Source organism: Guillardia theta (genome assembly GCF_000315625.1).
Source record: "Guillardia theta CCMP2712 unplaced genomic scaffold GUITHscaffold_22, whole genome shotgun sequence".
NCBI lineage: Eukaryota > Cryptophyceae > Pyrenomonadales > Geminigeraceae > Guillardia > Guillardia theta.
In genome coordinates, this window is record NW_005434652.1 from 330,491 (window position 1) to 345,998 (window position 15,508).

Below are 15,508 nucleotides of genomic sequence, written 5' to 3' on the forward strand. Positions count from 1 at the left end.
GGGAGGGGGCAAGAAGAGAATTGCAGGAGAGAATTGGGGGGAAATCGGGAGGGGAGGAAGATTATGCGGCGTAAAGGAAGACAAAAGGAAGGAATTAGCAGACCTGTTGCTTGTAAGAATTCTACATCTTTCCCTTCCTGTGAAATAGGAGTACAGTCACCCTACACATAGAGAAAGAGTGGTGATAGCGGCAAAGGCCAACGGCAGAGGATTATTGCAATCAAGAAGAGAAGAGTAATGGGCATGGTGAGGATCAATTAAGGATGAAGCTATGAAGCAAGGAGGAGATTGTAGATATGTGAGAAGGAGGCGTGGAGAGAGGAGTCGAAGGGAGCAGCAGGGACTCACTTGCTGTTCGTCTCCGCGCAAGGAGTCAGGAGAGTATGGGATGTTGCTAACATGATCCTTCAGCGACAGCCCCATCAGCACCACGACAAGTACCTGGAGGATGAGCCTTCACCGGCAGGAGCATCCAGGTCCCGCCACAGCTCCTCCTTCTCCTCCTCACTTGTCCACTCCGTCCACCTCGCGTTCCTCGTCTCGAACTCATGTTTGTACCTCGACAGCATGTTGTCGAAACTCTCGGTCTTCCCCATGATGTCCTCTTGGCTTCTCTTCACGGCATTGAGCTCTGCCTCCATCTGCCGTCTCATGTCTTCTGCTCTTGCCAGCATGCTTGCTCCTCTTTCCTCCCCTTCCCTCCTCTGCCTTGCACGGGGGTTATCATCCCCAAGGAGGTCCATGCTAGAGCGATCCGACGGTGCGATGCACTCCACGCTGTCCTCTACCGAGAGATCGTGGCTGTTACACACAAGCACTCAGGATACGCAGGACCACAATTACAAGAGCGAGGAGGAGGAGGAAGGAACAGAGATTACCTTCCCAGCATGGCTTCAAGTGCCCTCACTGCGTCACTTTTGTACAAGTTTCTGTTGTCTTCGTGGTGGTCACTCGAGCTGTGCGAGGGCTTTTGACCTCTACATCAAAGTCTCAGCAATTAGGATGGGATCGCTGTTGAGAGCAAAAGTTCTCCTCTCCTCATCATGTTTACATGTTTACATGTTTACCTTTCTGCTGTCTTTTCACAAAGTCCCCTTGACGTGTATGCCCTCTTAACTTCATTCTATCCTCCGTCCCGCCATCGTGACCATATTCTTGCCTCTCCTCACTTCCCTCACCACAGTCTCAGTGCCAACATCTGTCGCTAACTGAATGTCTTCATTTCTCCCCTGCAGTGCTATGCTGTTGCTTCTTCTTATACATTCTCCCTCCCATCCTTCGCCTTTTCTCCATCAAAATCCTTACCTGGACATTTTCGAATCATCAAACATCACTCAATAATTCTTCCAGTACCCAGATTGGTCAAGAGCGGGGATGAGGATAAGTAGCTTTTCTGAGGCGGGTCCACATACAAAGGCATTCAGCCAATCGACAGTAGGAAAGTATTTGATGCCTCTGCGAGGCGGATAGAATATGGACGAGGCGGGCTCGTAAATTGCTTGAATTGACTGGATGAGGCGCATGGCTACAGAAAGCGCCGTAGAGCCACAAGCGAGTGGGAGCGAGAAGGGGAGGAGGAGGAGGAGGAGGAGGAGGAGGAGGAGGAAGTTGAGGTAGATGTTGAGAAAGAGGAAGAGGAAGACGAAAGTCAGAGAGACAAGGAGGATCAGATTGAACTCTATACGAGATGCAAGCAGGTAGCCATGACGAGGGGTAGAGAAATAGTGGAACCTTGATTGAACTCAGTGAGGAATAAAAGCAGAGCAGGCGGAGCTTGAAGGTTTGTGTCTCTGACGTTGCTTTCATCTCAGCCTCAATGAAGTGCCCGTCTATCGCTTGCCTTCTCCTCGCCTTCCTCGGAGCATGCCTGGTGAACCCGAAGTCAGCATTCCGATCCTCTGACATTTTCCCTTAGTGCAAAGAGCAAACGCAGGAGAAGGTCACGAATCTGAAGCTTGACAAGCAAGTAGAGTCAAAGTGAACCCTCCATGCTCGCACCATCGGCAGACTAGAGCTGACCAGGTCTTGTTCAGGTTTGTGGGGGATGAATCCAAGGTCTTCTGCTACTCGGCCCCGCAGTTCAATATCTGGAGGTCTTTCTGCGAAGTGAACTCATGTTCGACATGCGAGGGCACCTGCCTCTGAGTCTTCTGCAGGTGAAGATCTCTATCTCGAGCAACTCCAGAAAGCCGCCATCAGTTTTCAGCGCGTCGGAGGACGACATCCATGGGCTGATAGACCATTACATCAAGGTTGCGCTGAGAAGCAAACTTAGTTCCTTTCTCATTCCCCTGGGCTGCAGAGCAAAGGAGAGGCAAAGGGGATAGAAGCTTTCGATGTCGTCAAGGTGAGAAAGGCCGGTGTCGTTGGTCAGTCTCTCAAGCTGCTACAGAGAGCACAGCTGAAAGCGAGGAGAAAGTCTCTTTTCTCTACCCCGTTTGAAATGCTGGCGCAATGGTACGCTATGCTGCTTATCCATGTACAGTGCCCTCCTCCAACCTCTCACCCCTTCTTCCTCGGCCCCCCATGCGCTCTTTCATAATCTTCGTCTTATTTTCTCTCTCTCCATCATTCCCTCCCTCTTCTTGCCCTGCATGAGATATTGATAAGACGATGATGATTTCCAGCCCATCTATCCTCAACCCTGACGCCAAGACATGCGAAAAGACTTTCTCGCCCTTCGGGAGGTGCCAGCAAGTTTGTTTCACGAGAGATGCTGACTTCCTATTAAGGTCTTGCATCGTCGTATCCTTTGGGTCGGGGAAGTCAAACGATGAAACGAAAGTTGTTCGCGTCCGGGTGACGGCGAGCTGCACTAAGAGTCAGGTCACTATGTTCGCTGCTGGAATGCTCCTACTGGCCCTGTCGAGGCCGCTAGCAAAGAGCAAGGTCTTTCAGTATAGCAGTGGGATGCTCATTTCGATCACCATTGGCATGATGCTTCTTTTCATTTTCCTTCTCAACAAGATGAAAGTTCCAGGGTCGAAGACGATGAGCTTTCACCTCGCAGTCTATGCTGGATATGGATTCCTTGTCGTCAAGTTTGCGGCCAACATGTTCAAACAGATCTTGATCGAGTATTGGGAGCTCGTTCTTGGGTATTGCGCGTTGTTCGCGCTTTTGGGCATGATTGTTGTCTCGCGGTTTCGACGGCATGAGTCATCAAAACACGATTTTCGTGTCTGGGTCCTCTGGGTCATTCGTCTCGTAGGAATCCTCTGCATCTGCGGGTTTGGGACAAAATCTGGTTTGTTCAGCTCCGCCATGCTCATTATCATCATTTCGATGTATATTCTCGGTAGGATCGGGAAATTCTTCAAACCCAAAGGTGAGATGCGCTCTGTCTTGTCAAAGAAATGCTTCTAACACCTTGTATCCAGACAAGAGCAAAACGAGCAAGAGAGACTGAAAAATGAACAAATGTCCAAGAAAACAAATCACCAACAATCCCCGTCGACACGAGGAGACCCTATAATCGTGGAGCAAATTTTTAATAACAGTAACTATCAAAATACAAGAGTACTAACTAATGTGTAATGGTACAGTAAATGCAACAGAAACACTCCTTGTTGTGCACTAGAAGCTGAAAATTCCCCTTGCCATGAGACCCTTCATGTCGATATCAGAGTTCTCGCTGACGAATATTTTCCACTCTTCCAAGAAGTTGAAGATGTTCTCAATGCTCTCAAGGTCCATCATCTGGATCCCTTCTCGCACGTAAAAGCTCCAATCCTGGGCAGGTCGCACGCATCCAGTCTGCCTTCCGTAGTTGGACCGCACTAGGACGTCGTACTCCCCGTTGGCCTCGAACTCGAACGCGAACCCGTCATCGAAGCTTGCAACGATGCACTTCGACAAGCACTTCTTGACCAAGGCTCGAACAAAGCTTTCGTAATCCTCCTTCATGGATGTCGTTAGGAGGATTTCCGCACCACTGATCTCCATGATGTCCCCTTTTCTCAGCTTCTCGAATGACTCCTGGTAGTACCTCTGAAATTTCTCTTCTTCGAGCCACTTGTCTTTGAGAGCTGTTCCCAAGCTTCGGAAGTCATTCATGAAGAGCTTCAGGTCTTCTATCCTCTCCGAATCGGCTTTTAGAGAGAGGGCTGTGACGCTTTCAGATAGCTCTTGGATGTCTGCAGATGATGCCTCCTGATAGCTCTCATCAGACTCTGAGGTGAACGACTTGCTGCAAGACGAGATATCAAGATCACTTGGTTCAGTCTCCGTGTCAGAGTCGATCCCGATGTCAAGATCATCGATGGTGGTTGTTCTATCTCGAGGAAATACGTCGTCTTGCAACAAATCCAGGTTCCTTTTTCTAGCATCGAGGTTGTTTTCATGACATACATGTGGCGCTTTTCTCTCGATAACTTCAGTGACTCCAATGATCTCTAGGGGCTCATCCTTTGCCTCGACCATCTTGGATCCGCACATTGCAACGCTCCTGTCACGCGAGGGGTGCTTTGCAACAGACAACAGTTTTGAAATGGAAGTTGAAGGTTGGAGATGAGTGCAGCAACAGGCAGCAGAACGCACTCAAAGACGATGGGAGAAGAAGGAGAGAGCAAGGAGGGGTCGATAGGGGCTGAGGGTTCTGGGGGGAGGTGAAGGGAACTGCGGAGGGAAGAGCTTTCGAGCGGCAACTATGAAGGCGAACCAGGGGCTTGGCATACAAGAAATGAACTCTGCAGGGTGGGGTACAAAAGTACCGGGTGGTTTTATTCCAAAAAAATGGTAAACATAGAGGGTCCTACGTTCTAAAGGGGTAATAAACTTTGCCCCTGAAGGGTGCAAAGAAAGGGGGTAGGTACTAAATCGAACTTCCGATTCCTCCTGCCGGTTGTGGGGTGATAAGAAGTAAGGGTGGGTGCTACTCTTGCAGGGTGCTAAAACCACAGGGTGGGGTAGCTTTATGAAGGGTAAGGGGGTCAAGGGGAACATTAATTGTATTTCCTGGCGCTGATAGGAGAGAAAAATATAGTAGATGTCTCAATTGAAATGATATAGAGGAGTACCTGTATCTCAGTCCAAATGGTCTGTTCGAAATGTTGCGATCGGCTCATTGGGGTAAACAGAATTTGTTACTAAGGGTAGGGTGCTATTCATACTGTATGGGTAGGGGTAAGGAATTTGCAAAAAAAAGATTCAAGGTGGGTGATAAATTTGTCATGGACCAACCAACGGGTATGCATCGGTGAGTACGGGTACTTTTTACTGAAATTGAAACTGTAAATGAGGGTGATCAAACAGCAAGGTAGGGTACGTATCTGTGGTCCTGGGGGTGAGAGCCTTACACATATAAAAGGAATAAAAAGTGTATTTTAAAGGGGGGGACACCAAAACAGTTTTAATTCGTATAAGTAGATTTAAATGTATCCCACTGGACTACGTGTCAGCACCCTTCTTCGATTCTCAAACGTCCACCACCGGTGGTGTAATCGACCTAAAAGGGTGTGCCCAGTCACGGCGAGGGCGGGGTTTAAAAGGTGGGGTACTTTGAAGTTCTATGAAGGGGTTATCAAAGGGCAAGTCGAGCAATTCTTGACGACGTTTCGTCGGAATCCTGAGCGATTTTTTTCACAGTTATCGATGACAAGATTCCTGTCAGCGTCGAAATGAATCGTTGCCATTTGACTCACACCCACCCAGCCCTTCGAGAAGATTCCCTAGAAAAGGTGGGTAGTTTAAAGGGAGTTCTATGGGTGGTGAGTCGGCTTCATCGCTTATACCTTGGAATGGGATTCTAGAATGCATTGTAACAAGTAGTAAGGATATCCCAAGGTTTAGTCAACACAATGAAGGGATCTTGCATTACCATATAGAGTTACTCAACTAAAATCACAGCCAGTATATCAAAATGTTTCAGAGGTCTGGGTGGTGCATTTGTAGCAGTCGCTATTCCGTCACAGACTCCACCTTCTTGGCCTCCTGGTTACTCACACTAATACCCCTACCCGCAATTCAAGGCGACAATGACCACCCCCTTGTATATCTCCAACCAGGCAAGTCCGTTTACACCTCCAAAAGACACCGCGTGATCTCTAACTTCCGTTCGCCTGACCACACTTGGCTCGGACCCTACCCGGATGATGTTGTCTCTAGAATTCTACCGGTGGTCTGCAAGGCATAACTACTAGTCGCCCCCAACGGCGTGACGGTCGGACTGCACTCTGGCAGCGGCGGCGGCGCCGCCGTCCGGCGACAGTCACCGACGGTCGCAGGGGCGGGGCCGCTGGGGGCCGCCGAACTTCAAGTGAAGCCTTCCGCCGCCGCGCCGACTGACTGCCTCGGAGCGGCTGTTCAGCCCGGAGTGATGAGTCAGGCTTGACACTGTCACTGTGGCACCGCAGTCGGAGGCTCGAGGCGCGGCCCGCTCGGCCGGGCCCTGGCGCCGTCGCCGGCCTCTGAGGCTCGCCGCCGGGACCGGGCCCGCCGAGTCCGGGCCGGGCAGCGGCGGCTATTGGAATCAATTCGTGACTCCTAGAGTCTGTGCACAGATAAATGACTAGTAGAACAGCTCAACAGCTGACTGATAAGCCAAAGACCAAGACTCACAGATGATGTGCGCACGAAGACACCAATGACAGTTTCACAGCCAACCAAACACCTCAGGTAACTCAGATCAACTTCCCCAACAATCTCCAGCACTTTATTCCCAACACTCGTAGCAGCAAGACCAACCAAACAGCTTCCCTTCACACACCACCGCCGTACTCCCACCACTGTACGAGTGCTGCCTCGGAAGTTCGACAGCCGGCGCCTCTTGATTCCTCCGGCGCCGCCTCAGCTTCCCCAGGCCGCCCAACCAACCGGATCTTCTAAGTCACAGACTAAGCTCCAGCCCACTAGCTTGGACCTGCAGGCTTCACTTGGTTCACAACCTGATTAGACGCATCCCTTGAACTTATCGCGTCTGAAAGAACTTCTGAGAGGTTTGTCAGAACCCAAGTTCTTACAGCGGCGGCGACGGCCGCCCCGGCGGGACCGAAGTTACTGAAGTTCAGTTCTCGGACAGCGGCTCGCCGACCGCGCCCGTGACACGGTACGGCGGCGGTCACCGGGGCGGGCGGACTCAGCACTCGTCGGAGCCAGGCTAGCCCCGGCCGCCCCCGGGCCCGGGGCCTACTATGCTACCGTGAGGCTAGTTGTAGGCTCAGGTGACCGGCCGGGCCGCGCGGCGCGGCGGGCCGGGCCGGGCTGCCCGCCGGCGCGGCGACGGTCCCGGCCGCCGCGGAGGCAGTTTCCGTCGGAAGTTCGGCAGCCGATGGCGCGTGTGTCGGACCATGTGCCGTGCCGCCCCGGCCGGGCCGTACTGGCCAGTGGTGCCCCGGGCCACGGTGTGACATGCGGCCGGGTGACACACCAGTGCTGAGTGTCCGACGTCGCGGCCCGGCCGCCCTGGGCCCGCCCGGGCCCCGCAGCCCACCACTGATGGACCCAAAGATGGACCCCTACCCTCCCGTTATTTATTTCTGATTGTCGGGTACCCCATCAAATCTCAATTAAAGGAAAGCTGCAGGCCGGTAGGAAGTGTAGGTACCCTACCCCCTCTTATTGATCTGCCACAGTGGCACTTCGCACAATGGTGCGATTGCCGTGGGTGTTTGGAAGCTTGGCGGTAGCGCTGATGATGGTGATGGTGATGGTTACGATGGAAGATGGTTCCACTGTGTTGTCTCAGAAGAAGCAGGAGAAGAACAACAAGTACACTGAGGAGCTTTCATCCTTAGCTAGATCGGCTGAGCCTGGAAGGAAACATGCTCTGGCGCAGCTGGATCGGCTGCAGAAGCGAAGTGGATTCGACTCAGTCCGCGATGCGAGATCAAAGCACAAGGTTCCTCGTGCACTCCAGGAGATGGAGTCCCTAGCTAAGCGCAAGTCAGGCTACAGTAGTGACTCGGGGTCAGGGGCTGCGGCCCTTGGCAAGTTGGAGCGAAGCCATGGCATCCAAAGCTCCAAGAAGATGTTGGCAGAGATCATGAGCTTTCGCCATTACAAGCAGAGCAACAATGAGATCAACGAGCTAGCCAACGGCTTCGAGTCTCACTCCAGCCTATCCCACAGGCTGAGGAGCAGCATCAACATGCGCAAGGCAAGGATGGCGAGGGCTCACCTGAGCGAGAAGAAGAGGCATGAGGCGTCGGCCCTCAGGTTGGAGGCTGGGAGGCTGTCGAGGAGGAGAATGCTCAGGAGTACAGCCGAAAGAGCCTCCAGGAAGATTGGAGCAGCCCTGACGCAAACATTCAAGCCAATTCAGTCGATGCTACACAGGGATGAGATAACGTTGGACGACATGCTGTCGAAGAGGAAGTTGAAGCAAGTCCAAGACTCCATTGTTTCCTCCGCAGCAGATTCTGTCAACTCAGCTCTGAAGCAGGCGATGAAGAAGGAGGTCGAGCGCGTGGTGCGGAAGAAGGAGCTAGAGATGAAGCACAAGAGCAAGGAGTACCTGACTGAAGTGCACAAGAAGGCTAAGGCTGCCTTGAGCTCAGTGACAGACCTGGATCCGGACAGCATCTCCACGAAGCTTGAGAAGAAGACGTCTCAGAAGCAGTCGTCCTCTCAACCCTGGAGTGCCAAGGTCGAGAGCTTCTTGCAAAGCACCGACCAGTTCATCCACAGCATCGCTGCTGATGGCGCTTGGGCGCTGGGAACCACGGGCAATGAGCTCAACAAAGGGAAGGTGCAGAAGGATGCGGCAGCGGGGAAGAAGAGCAGCAAGAGCGTGTCGGAGGACGACGTGATCGAGGCCACCAAGTCTCACCTTGAGCAAGAGTTGCGATCGGCACGAGCCATTGCGAATCATGGAAAACTCCCGGCAAGTTACTGTTGTTCCCTCTCACACTGCTCCTCCTCTTACTGTTCCGCCTCCTACTGCCGCTCCTCCTCCCACACTCACTCATCCCCTTGCTGCTGCTGCTGTCCAACACCAGGAGGAATGTGACACACAGTGCAGACTGGATCGAGGGGAAGGAAGCAAGATAGAATTGGACAAGCTGCTGGAAGCTTGTCTAACACAGCAAAGAAGGTCAGTACGAAATCATTGTCTAGCCCTCTCTTTATTATCGTTCCACTGACGATAATTGATGGACAGCACATGAGCAAACAGGATAAGGATGCTTTCCGACGTGCGCTGAACTCATACTTGTAAACTGATGGACATGATTGTGATTGTAAATAAAACACTGCCTTTGGCATGATGTGATCCTCCAACGGTCAGACAGGATAGTTGATGTTTTCAGGAGAGTTTATTGCTATGATGCTATCAGAAACTTTTTCCATAGTAATCCCTTGATGGTTGCATTCCTGTTCCAAAAGTCACAAGAAGAACACTAACGAGGCATAATGACGATGTAACATAACCTGTGTTTGACATGAAAATGTCCCTCTTGCTGCCAAACCATTGCAACAATCCCTTCAGTGCTGCAAACACAGTCACAAGGCAAGAAAATAAAACATCAATTTGTGGTCATGAGGAAGGGAGGAGAGGAAGGCTTGAACATGCTAACGTCACATGCACACCAATCCAGGCATACGATTGGATTTCATCTCACCCGAGGCTTTGTTCTGTCCTTCTTGCTTCACCCCCAAACCTCCAGAATGAGTTGCTGATGGCAGAACCTGATTCATCATCCCATCAGCTTCGAACATCAAACTTAACGAATTAGTATGATAATTGCCATCGATATGATCATCGTTATCGATATGCTCATTGTTATCGATATAATCATCATCATCGTCAAAGTGAAATCAACTTCTCGATAGCGTCAAACCCCTTCACTCCATCATGCAATCATCACTCATACAACAAGCAGAGCTCTTCCCTCGGCACTCTCCTCCTCCTCCTCCTCCCTCCTACACGTGCTCTCACCGTATCACCCAACGAGACGGAGACGAAGAAGCCGAAGGGAACAAGCCAGACGCAACTGCCGCGCCATCGGTCAGTCGCTTCTTTCCCGCCTGACCCCCCACCCCCCACCCCATCAGAAAGATCCTCCAGGCCCATCGCTCATTCATCCCCTCCCTCAACTCACGGAACGAAGAAGGCCATGATCTGAGGCACGCGGTACTGGTACTGCTCGCGGAAGTAGACGATCCAGAGCCAATGGTTGACCAGAAGGCCAGCTGGATGATTGTAAGAGGAGGAGACAAGGGAGGGAGGGATAACGGAGGGAGGAGGAAGAGCGTGGAAGAGACGACTGAAGATGGGGAGGGGAGAGAGAATGAGGAGAGAACAAGTTGAGCAAGATTCGAAGGAGCGAGGACAAGGAGAGGCGAGCATACCGCACGCTCCCAGGAAGAGAGGAGAGGAGAAATTCACGAAAGGGAAATCTTTGAGGAACTGAGACGGAAAGTTACAACCAGCAGTCAAGTCACAGCAAGATCAGCTTCACCTGATAGTAAACAACATGCAGCGCAATCCCAAACATCGTGGTGAAGAAAGGGAACCCGTCCAATACCTGTCAACCGTCCCGTCAACCCCCAGGTCGTCATGGTTCACCTCTACACCCACAAGAAGGAGCCCGTGAATGGCCAGGACGACCCAGATGGAGTACTTGAGGACCTTCTTGGTCAGTCTAGAGTACTCTTCTGCCAGCTCAGCCATGTCTGCCGTTGAGTCAGATCAGAGAGAAGCGCGAAGGAGACAAGGAGAGAGGGAGGAAGGGAGGGAGGGAGGGAGAGAGGGAGAGAGAGAGAGAGGGAGGAAGGGAGGGAGGAGACTTACAGTAGAGGCCGCAAGCCATGCAGATGGCGAGGAACAGGAGGACGAGATACCCCGAGGCATACACGAGCGGCTGAAAGAACATCCTCTTCGACTGCTCCCACTGCTGACTAACTCAGGCCCTTCAACCTGCTGGGTGAACTTCAATGAGTTTGGACTAGCACGGTGAGGAACGAAAGTACGTTGCAGGGAGGGAGGGAGGGAGGGAGGGAGATCTCCCTCACTTCTCCCCCCTGCCTGCTGTTTCGTGCTGCTGCCCTGGTCCTGTTCCTCCTCCTACTTCTCGGCTGTTCAAAAGGAGCAAAACTGACTTCTTCATTTCATATCAAACAACTACCAGGATTTGTGATTCCACATGACTGGGCCCACGAATTCTATCTTTGAAGCATTCATGCACTCATCACCCACTCATACATCACCATCACCACCATCACCACAAATACCACCCTCCCGGTATTAGTTACTAAATCTTCAAACGCTGCTCCATTTCCAGTTCGCCAACAAATTGAGCTTTTACCTCCATCTTCAACCTTCCCAAATCGCACCTCCTCTCTCAGTTTCTCCACTGACTCTCTCCAACTGAATCATCTGTTCCCAAACCCGTTCCTAAACACCTTCATTCCCTCCCTGTGCTCCCCTGTTTGTATCAATGAAATATCGTCCTCTTCTACTCTTCTCCCCTTCTCTCCTTCTCTCTTTCTCCCACTTCCCTCTTCTCCCGCTCTCCTGCCGTGCGCAGCCCTCCCCTGCCCTTCCCTGCCCTCTCCTTTCCTCACCTCTTGCCCCTATTACCTGCTGTCCTCCTCTGCTCTGCTCTGCTCTGCTCTGCTCTGCTCTGCTCTGCTCTGCTCTGCTCTGCTCTGCTCTGCTCTGCTCTGCTTCGCTTCTCCTCCCCTGCCCTCCCCTCGCCCTGCTGCCATGAAGCTGCCCGCGTGACGTGGGGTTGGTTTGTAGAAAAGAATACGCATCTTAATTATCCGTATGTTACTTAATTTACCTGATGCGGGCCCGTGAAACATCCCCCTCATTCTCATTTCACGTGCGGCCGCTGAAAGAGTTTGAAAAGATGTAGATGGAGCGAGGAGAGAGGAGCGAGGAGCGAGGGGAGGGAGACAAAGTAGGAGACCGATGAAGGGAGAGTTTGCTGATCGGTGAGCGTTTCAAGCCAAAGAGAAAGGAGAAAAAGGACAGGAAGGACAGGGATAGTAGCCGACCAGAATGTTTCTCTATCTTTCCACAAGAGAGAAGCAGAGGCGATCAAATTCTCTCAGGACAAATTGAGAAGGAGAAATAGAGAGGAATAACAAGGATGCGTGCATGCCTAGCTTCAGAGAGCCTGACCTGAAAGTTGATTGCTCGCCCCCTCAACTGATCCATCCCGTGACTGACAGGAACAGAATGCGGAGGACGTTGCTCATTCTCCTTGCTTCCGTCGCCCTCTCTGCTGATATCTGCTCTGGCTTTGTATCGACTCCACGTTTCGGCCTGAGTCCGCAAGTGAGTCAGTCGGGGAGATGCGCCAGCCTTGCTGCTACCAAGACCAAGAAGAAGGACAGTAAGCCCGCATCAGGCGGGTTCGGCAAAGCTGCCAAGTCAGCGACGACAACGATTGACCCTGCGGTCTTGCTGAGAAAGTCGATGGACTTCTATGACAGGTGGGAACGCTAGATGCTGTTTGTGGTGGTGGCAACTATGTCTGGTGTAGTGATGGTGGTAGAGAAAGTAAGAAGCAGCAGGAGCAGGAGCAGGAGCAGGAGCAGGAGCAGGAGCAGGAGCAGGAGCGCATTGTTGAGGATCTTACCTGCATTCAGAATAAGTGAAGAATCATCAAGAATCTCGGTTTCAGAGGAGGAAGACATCATCGATCTCAGAGAGTATGTAACTCCCTCCCAGTTCCTCTCCCTTCTTCTGCTTCCTCTTGAAATCTTCTGAGCTCCCGCCCTCGTTTCCTGCTTCTTTCTCAGATTCTTTCAAGGTATGTCGTCAGCATCCGGATGCCCAAAGCTGGCACCCTCCCTGCAGGTTACGAGCAGGTGAGGAAGGAGGAACAAGAGAAGAGGTTGGCAGGAGGGAAGGGAAAACAAAACGAAGAGGAAGAGGAGGAGGAGAAAGCAGTGGGAGGGGGGTTAGGATGACGATGATTACGATGATGATGATGATGATGATGACTGGATGCAGTTGAGCGATTGGGTCCCGACAGCAGTCATGGCAATCCGATGGGTCGGAGACTCCCTTGAAGGTCTGAGACTGAGTAGTGTATTGGCGGTACGGTGACGTGGCAACGTGCCAGGAAATCCCATCCTCCAGGGAATGGCGGATGCAAACCTGATCGCTCCTCTTGTTGTGAAGAAGATGTGATGACGGAGATGAAGACTTCCGCTAGCATGATGGCTGATGCAGGTGTCGAGAGATCTGGGAGTGTGCTTGTCAGGGATCTCCCAGGTTTGTCGTGTTCCTCTCTGTTGGCTTTGAGATGTTGAGTTTTGTGCTGCAGTCTCCGAAGACTTCCAAGGAACTTCATTGAGTATGCCTACGAGCCCCTTGATAACTTTGGTGAGAGTCCTGAATGAGATAAGATGGAGTGAGTTGAGCGGGAGTTGTGAAGGATGGGGGAGAGGAGAGGAGAGGAGAGGAGAGGAGACAAGTTATGAGGAGCCAAGCTGTGTAATGTCATGTGAACAGGAGACGTAATGGAAGAAGTCAACAGCAAGAAAGACGATGTGCAACGCGCCTACCAGACACTGGTATCTTGATTTGTAGCAGCAGGAGGAGGAAAGGGGAGGAAAGGGGAAAGCAGTAGAGACGAACGGAGGCGCGTGCTATCAGTTGGTCCTGAGTTTTTCGTCAGGGATTGGCAAAGGGAGCCTCTGCTGCTGAGGTCAAAGCGGCTCATCGGAAGCTCATCGTCACCTTGTGAGATTCTGACTTGAATGTTGTCTTGTTGCTCCTTCCCTTGATGCAACGGACAGACATCCTGACCGAACATCGTCTCTGCCTGATGACGAGAAGTTGGCCGCCGAAGAGAGGTTTGCACGCAAATCATTATCATCATAGTCATCATCATCATCATAGTCATCGTCATCGTCATCATCATAGTCATCATCATCCTCATCCTCCATTCTCATCATCATCATCGTCGTCATCATCATCAAGAAGCGTCTTGGAGCTCACAGCAAGTGCTTCCCTTCCAGCTCCTCACCCTCTTTCTCAGGTTCCGTCAAGTACAGTCTGCCTACGAGTGTCTAGGAGGAGGAATGGGAGACAGGTGCTGCTTGCGCTGCTTTTTCTGCACTACCTGCTCATCATTGACATAATCTAACATGATCTCTACAGCACACAAAGCTGGTATGAGAACTTGGGAGGAAAGGCGAGGAAAGATTTCTGGTGATTTCTCTCGTTGTCACAGCCTTCCGACATTCTGACTATCTTCCTTCCTACCCTTCCTCTCCCTTCCCCTCCTCCCCCTTCTGCTCGTCCCCAGTGGCCCCGTCCAGTTTGCCAATGTTCCGTCCGAAGACCTTCTGGAGTTTTGGGACTTTGCTGTCTGCCCTCTGGAGACCGAGGTGAGACAAGGGACGATCATGTCAGAGAACTTGACGGCGCCTGTCAGATCTCACAGAACTTCATCATGCGCAACATGATGAGGAAAGAATGAGCGCAGGGTGATGAGAGGACCTACACCTCAGGAACCTGATCAGTCCAAACTTGACAACTTTAGCCTTGCCAAGTTGAATAGTTCCTGGGAATCAGGTTGACACTCGGGCTTTGCGCACTTGTCAGGCTTCTCTTGAAAGAGTCTGCAAGTTTTTTGGCAGTTTTTGTCAGAGCTGAGAGCGCGCCTTTAAGATTGTTTCATGTTTTCTTCTCAGTCTCTCGTCTCGCTGTCTTGTAACAAAAAAATTATGATCGCCAGCTCTCCTGGCAGCCTGGAAGCTCGGACTCCGAGTCGGGCCCTGTGCCGGCCGCCCATCATCCGGGGTCGGACCGTCACTCTCGGTATTGTCGGACTCCGAGAGTTCACACTGCCCGCTGGCCTCTCTTTGCTGGCCACTGCCCAGGCTGCCACGGTCCGATCACGCGGCGCGCTCCCGGCCATTAGGCACCGTCACGGTGGCGGGGCGCTCCCGGCCTGTCAAGTTTTGGCAAGTTGGCCCGGGCCGGAAACCTGCCCGGCGGGCGGAGGGCCCGCGGCCCTGGGCCGGGCCCCGCCGCAATTTGCCGCAGTGCGGCGTAGCGGAGCGATTTCAGTGACTGCCGCAAGGCTGTGAAAGCGGTGAAAGAAATCGCCGGATGTTTCATCCGTCCGGCAGAAGTTAACTTCTTTTGTGACCCCGAACCGACGAGTGTTGGCAACTTTTCATTATGAAGAGGTATTTTTTTCATGCACGAGATTTGGTTTAGTCAACTTCAATGGAGGTACAGGGGTGCAGGGGGTGTTTGATCGGGATTGAATGGGGTGGTAGTCCATCTTGAACACATCCGGTGCTGACTGACTGACAGTCGGAAAGGGGGGGTCCCTTGATTTCAAATGGGGGTGGGGGTTATGGAATGAGGGGATACAATAGGGGGAAGAGCAGAAATTGTTCTATTTCGGGAACATTTTGCTCAACGTCGTCTCTCCCACATCCATGAGGCGCATTCCAATGTCAGGATGGAGGTAGGGGTGGGTAATCATCAGGGGTGGGGTACAGTGTTTGGTGCTTCTCATAGGAGGACAAAGAGGAACCCTTGCACAGAGTCCTAGGGGAGGGGAGGGGGGGTAGTCGAGAGGATTCACAATGG

General features: G+C 52.0%; 5 protein-coding genes across 5 annotated transcripts; 3 read left to right on the top strand and 2 right to left on the bottom strand.

Annotated features, from left to right (window-relative positions):
* Positions 1-1,816: 1,816 nt before the first annotated feature.
* On the top strand, positions 1,817-3,409 carry GUITHDRAFT_105900 (hypothetical protein; the record flags this gene model as incomplete). Its single annotated transcript, XM_005835216.1, has 9 exons — positions 1,817-1,870; positions 1,916-1,977; positions 2,034-2,106; positions 2,157-2,252; positions 2,303-2,347; positions 2,393-2,457; positions 2,628-2,687; positions 2,733-3,328; positions 3,381-3,409. The coding sequence occupies 9 exons, from the start codon at positions 1,817-1,819 to the stop codon at positions 3,407-3,409; spliced, it is 1,080 nt and encodes a 359-aa protein (XP_005835273.1).
* Positions 3,410-3,485: 76 nt separating this feature from the next.
* Positions 3,486-4,437, bottom strand: GUITHDRAFT_162443 (hypothetical protein; the record flags this gene model as incomplete). Its single annotated transcript, XM_005835217.1, has 1 exon — positions 3,486-4,437. One exon carries the CDS (start codon positions 4,435-4,437, stop codon positions 3,577-3,579), a length of 861 nt encoding a protein of 286 aa, XP_005835274.1. The 3' UTR covers positions 3,486-3,576.
* A 3,148-nt stretch (positions 4,438-7,585) lies between these two features.
* On the top strand, positions 7,586-8,988 carry GUITHDRAFT_105902 (hypothetical protein; the record flags this gene model as incomplete). Its single annotated transcript, XM_005835218.1, has 2 exons — positions 7,586-8,831; positions 8,960-8,988. The coding sequence occupies 2 exons, from the start codon at positions 7,586-7,588 to the stop codon at positions 8,986-8,988; spliced, it is 1,275 nt and encodes a 424-aa protein (XP_005835275.1).
* A 246-nt stretch (positions 8,989-9,234) lies between these two features.
* GUITHDRAFT_86075 (hypothetical protein) lies at positions 9,235-10,843 on the bottom strand. Its single transcript, XM_005835219.1, has 9 exons — positions 10,730-10,843; positions 10,517-10,611; positions 10,398-10,463; positions 10,288-10,345; positions 10,038-10,128; positions 9,875-9,929; positions 9,558-9,624; positions 9,367-9,426; positions 9,235-9,309 (listed from the first exon to the last, which is right to left on the bottom strand). Exons 1-9 carry the CDS (start codon positions 10,809-10,811, stop codon positions 9,269-9,271), a joined length of 615 nt encoding a protein of 204 aa, XP_005835276.1. The 5' UTR covers positions 10,812-10,843; the 3' UTR covers positions 9,235-9,268.
* A 1,281-nt stretch (positions 10,844-12,124) lies between these two features.
* On the top strand, positions 12,125-14,381 carry GUITHDRAFT_105904 (hypothetical protein; the record flags this gene model as incomplete). The annotated part of the gene is made up of 13 exons (XM_005835220.1): positions 12,125-12,346; positions 12,691-12,759; positions 12,905-12,965; positions 13,017-13,080; positions 13,127-13,168; positions 13,221-13,279; positions 13,409-13,470; positions 13,575-13,639; positions 13,696-13,752; positions 13,938-13,991; positions 14,060-14,110; positions 14,208-14,289; positions 14,337-14,381. 13 exons carry the CDS (start codon positions 12,125-12,127, stop codon positions 14,379-14,381), a joined length of 933 nt encoding a protein of 310 aa, XP_005835277.1.
* Positions 14,382-15,508: the final 1,127 nt, after the last annotated feature.

What these genes read in the sequence shown, in the direction of transcription:
- GUITHDRAFT_86075 (XM_005835219.1), bottom strand. Translation starts at nt 10,811, where the DNA reads ATGTTCTTTCAGCCGCTCGTGTATGCCTCGGGGTATCTCGTCCTCCTG. An exon ending in CCATTCACGGGCTCCTTCTT is followed by an intron (nt 10,464 to 10,516) that starts GTGGGTGTAGAG and finishes GACGGTTGACAG; the next exon opens with GTATTGGACGGGTTCCCTTT. An exon ending in CCGTCTCGTTGGGTGATACG is followed by an intron (nt 9,625 to 9,874) that starts GTGAGAGCACGT and finishes ATGATGAATCAG; the next exon opens with GTTCTGCCATCAGCAACTCA.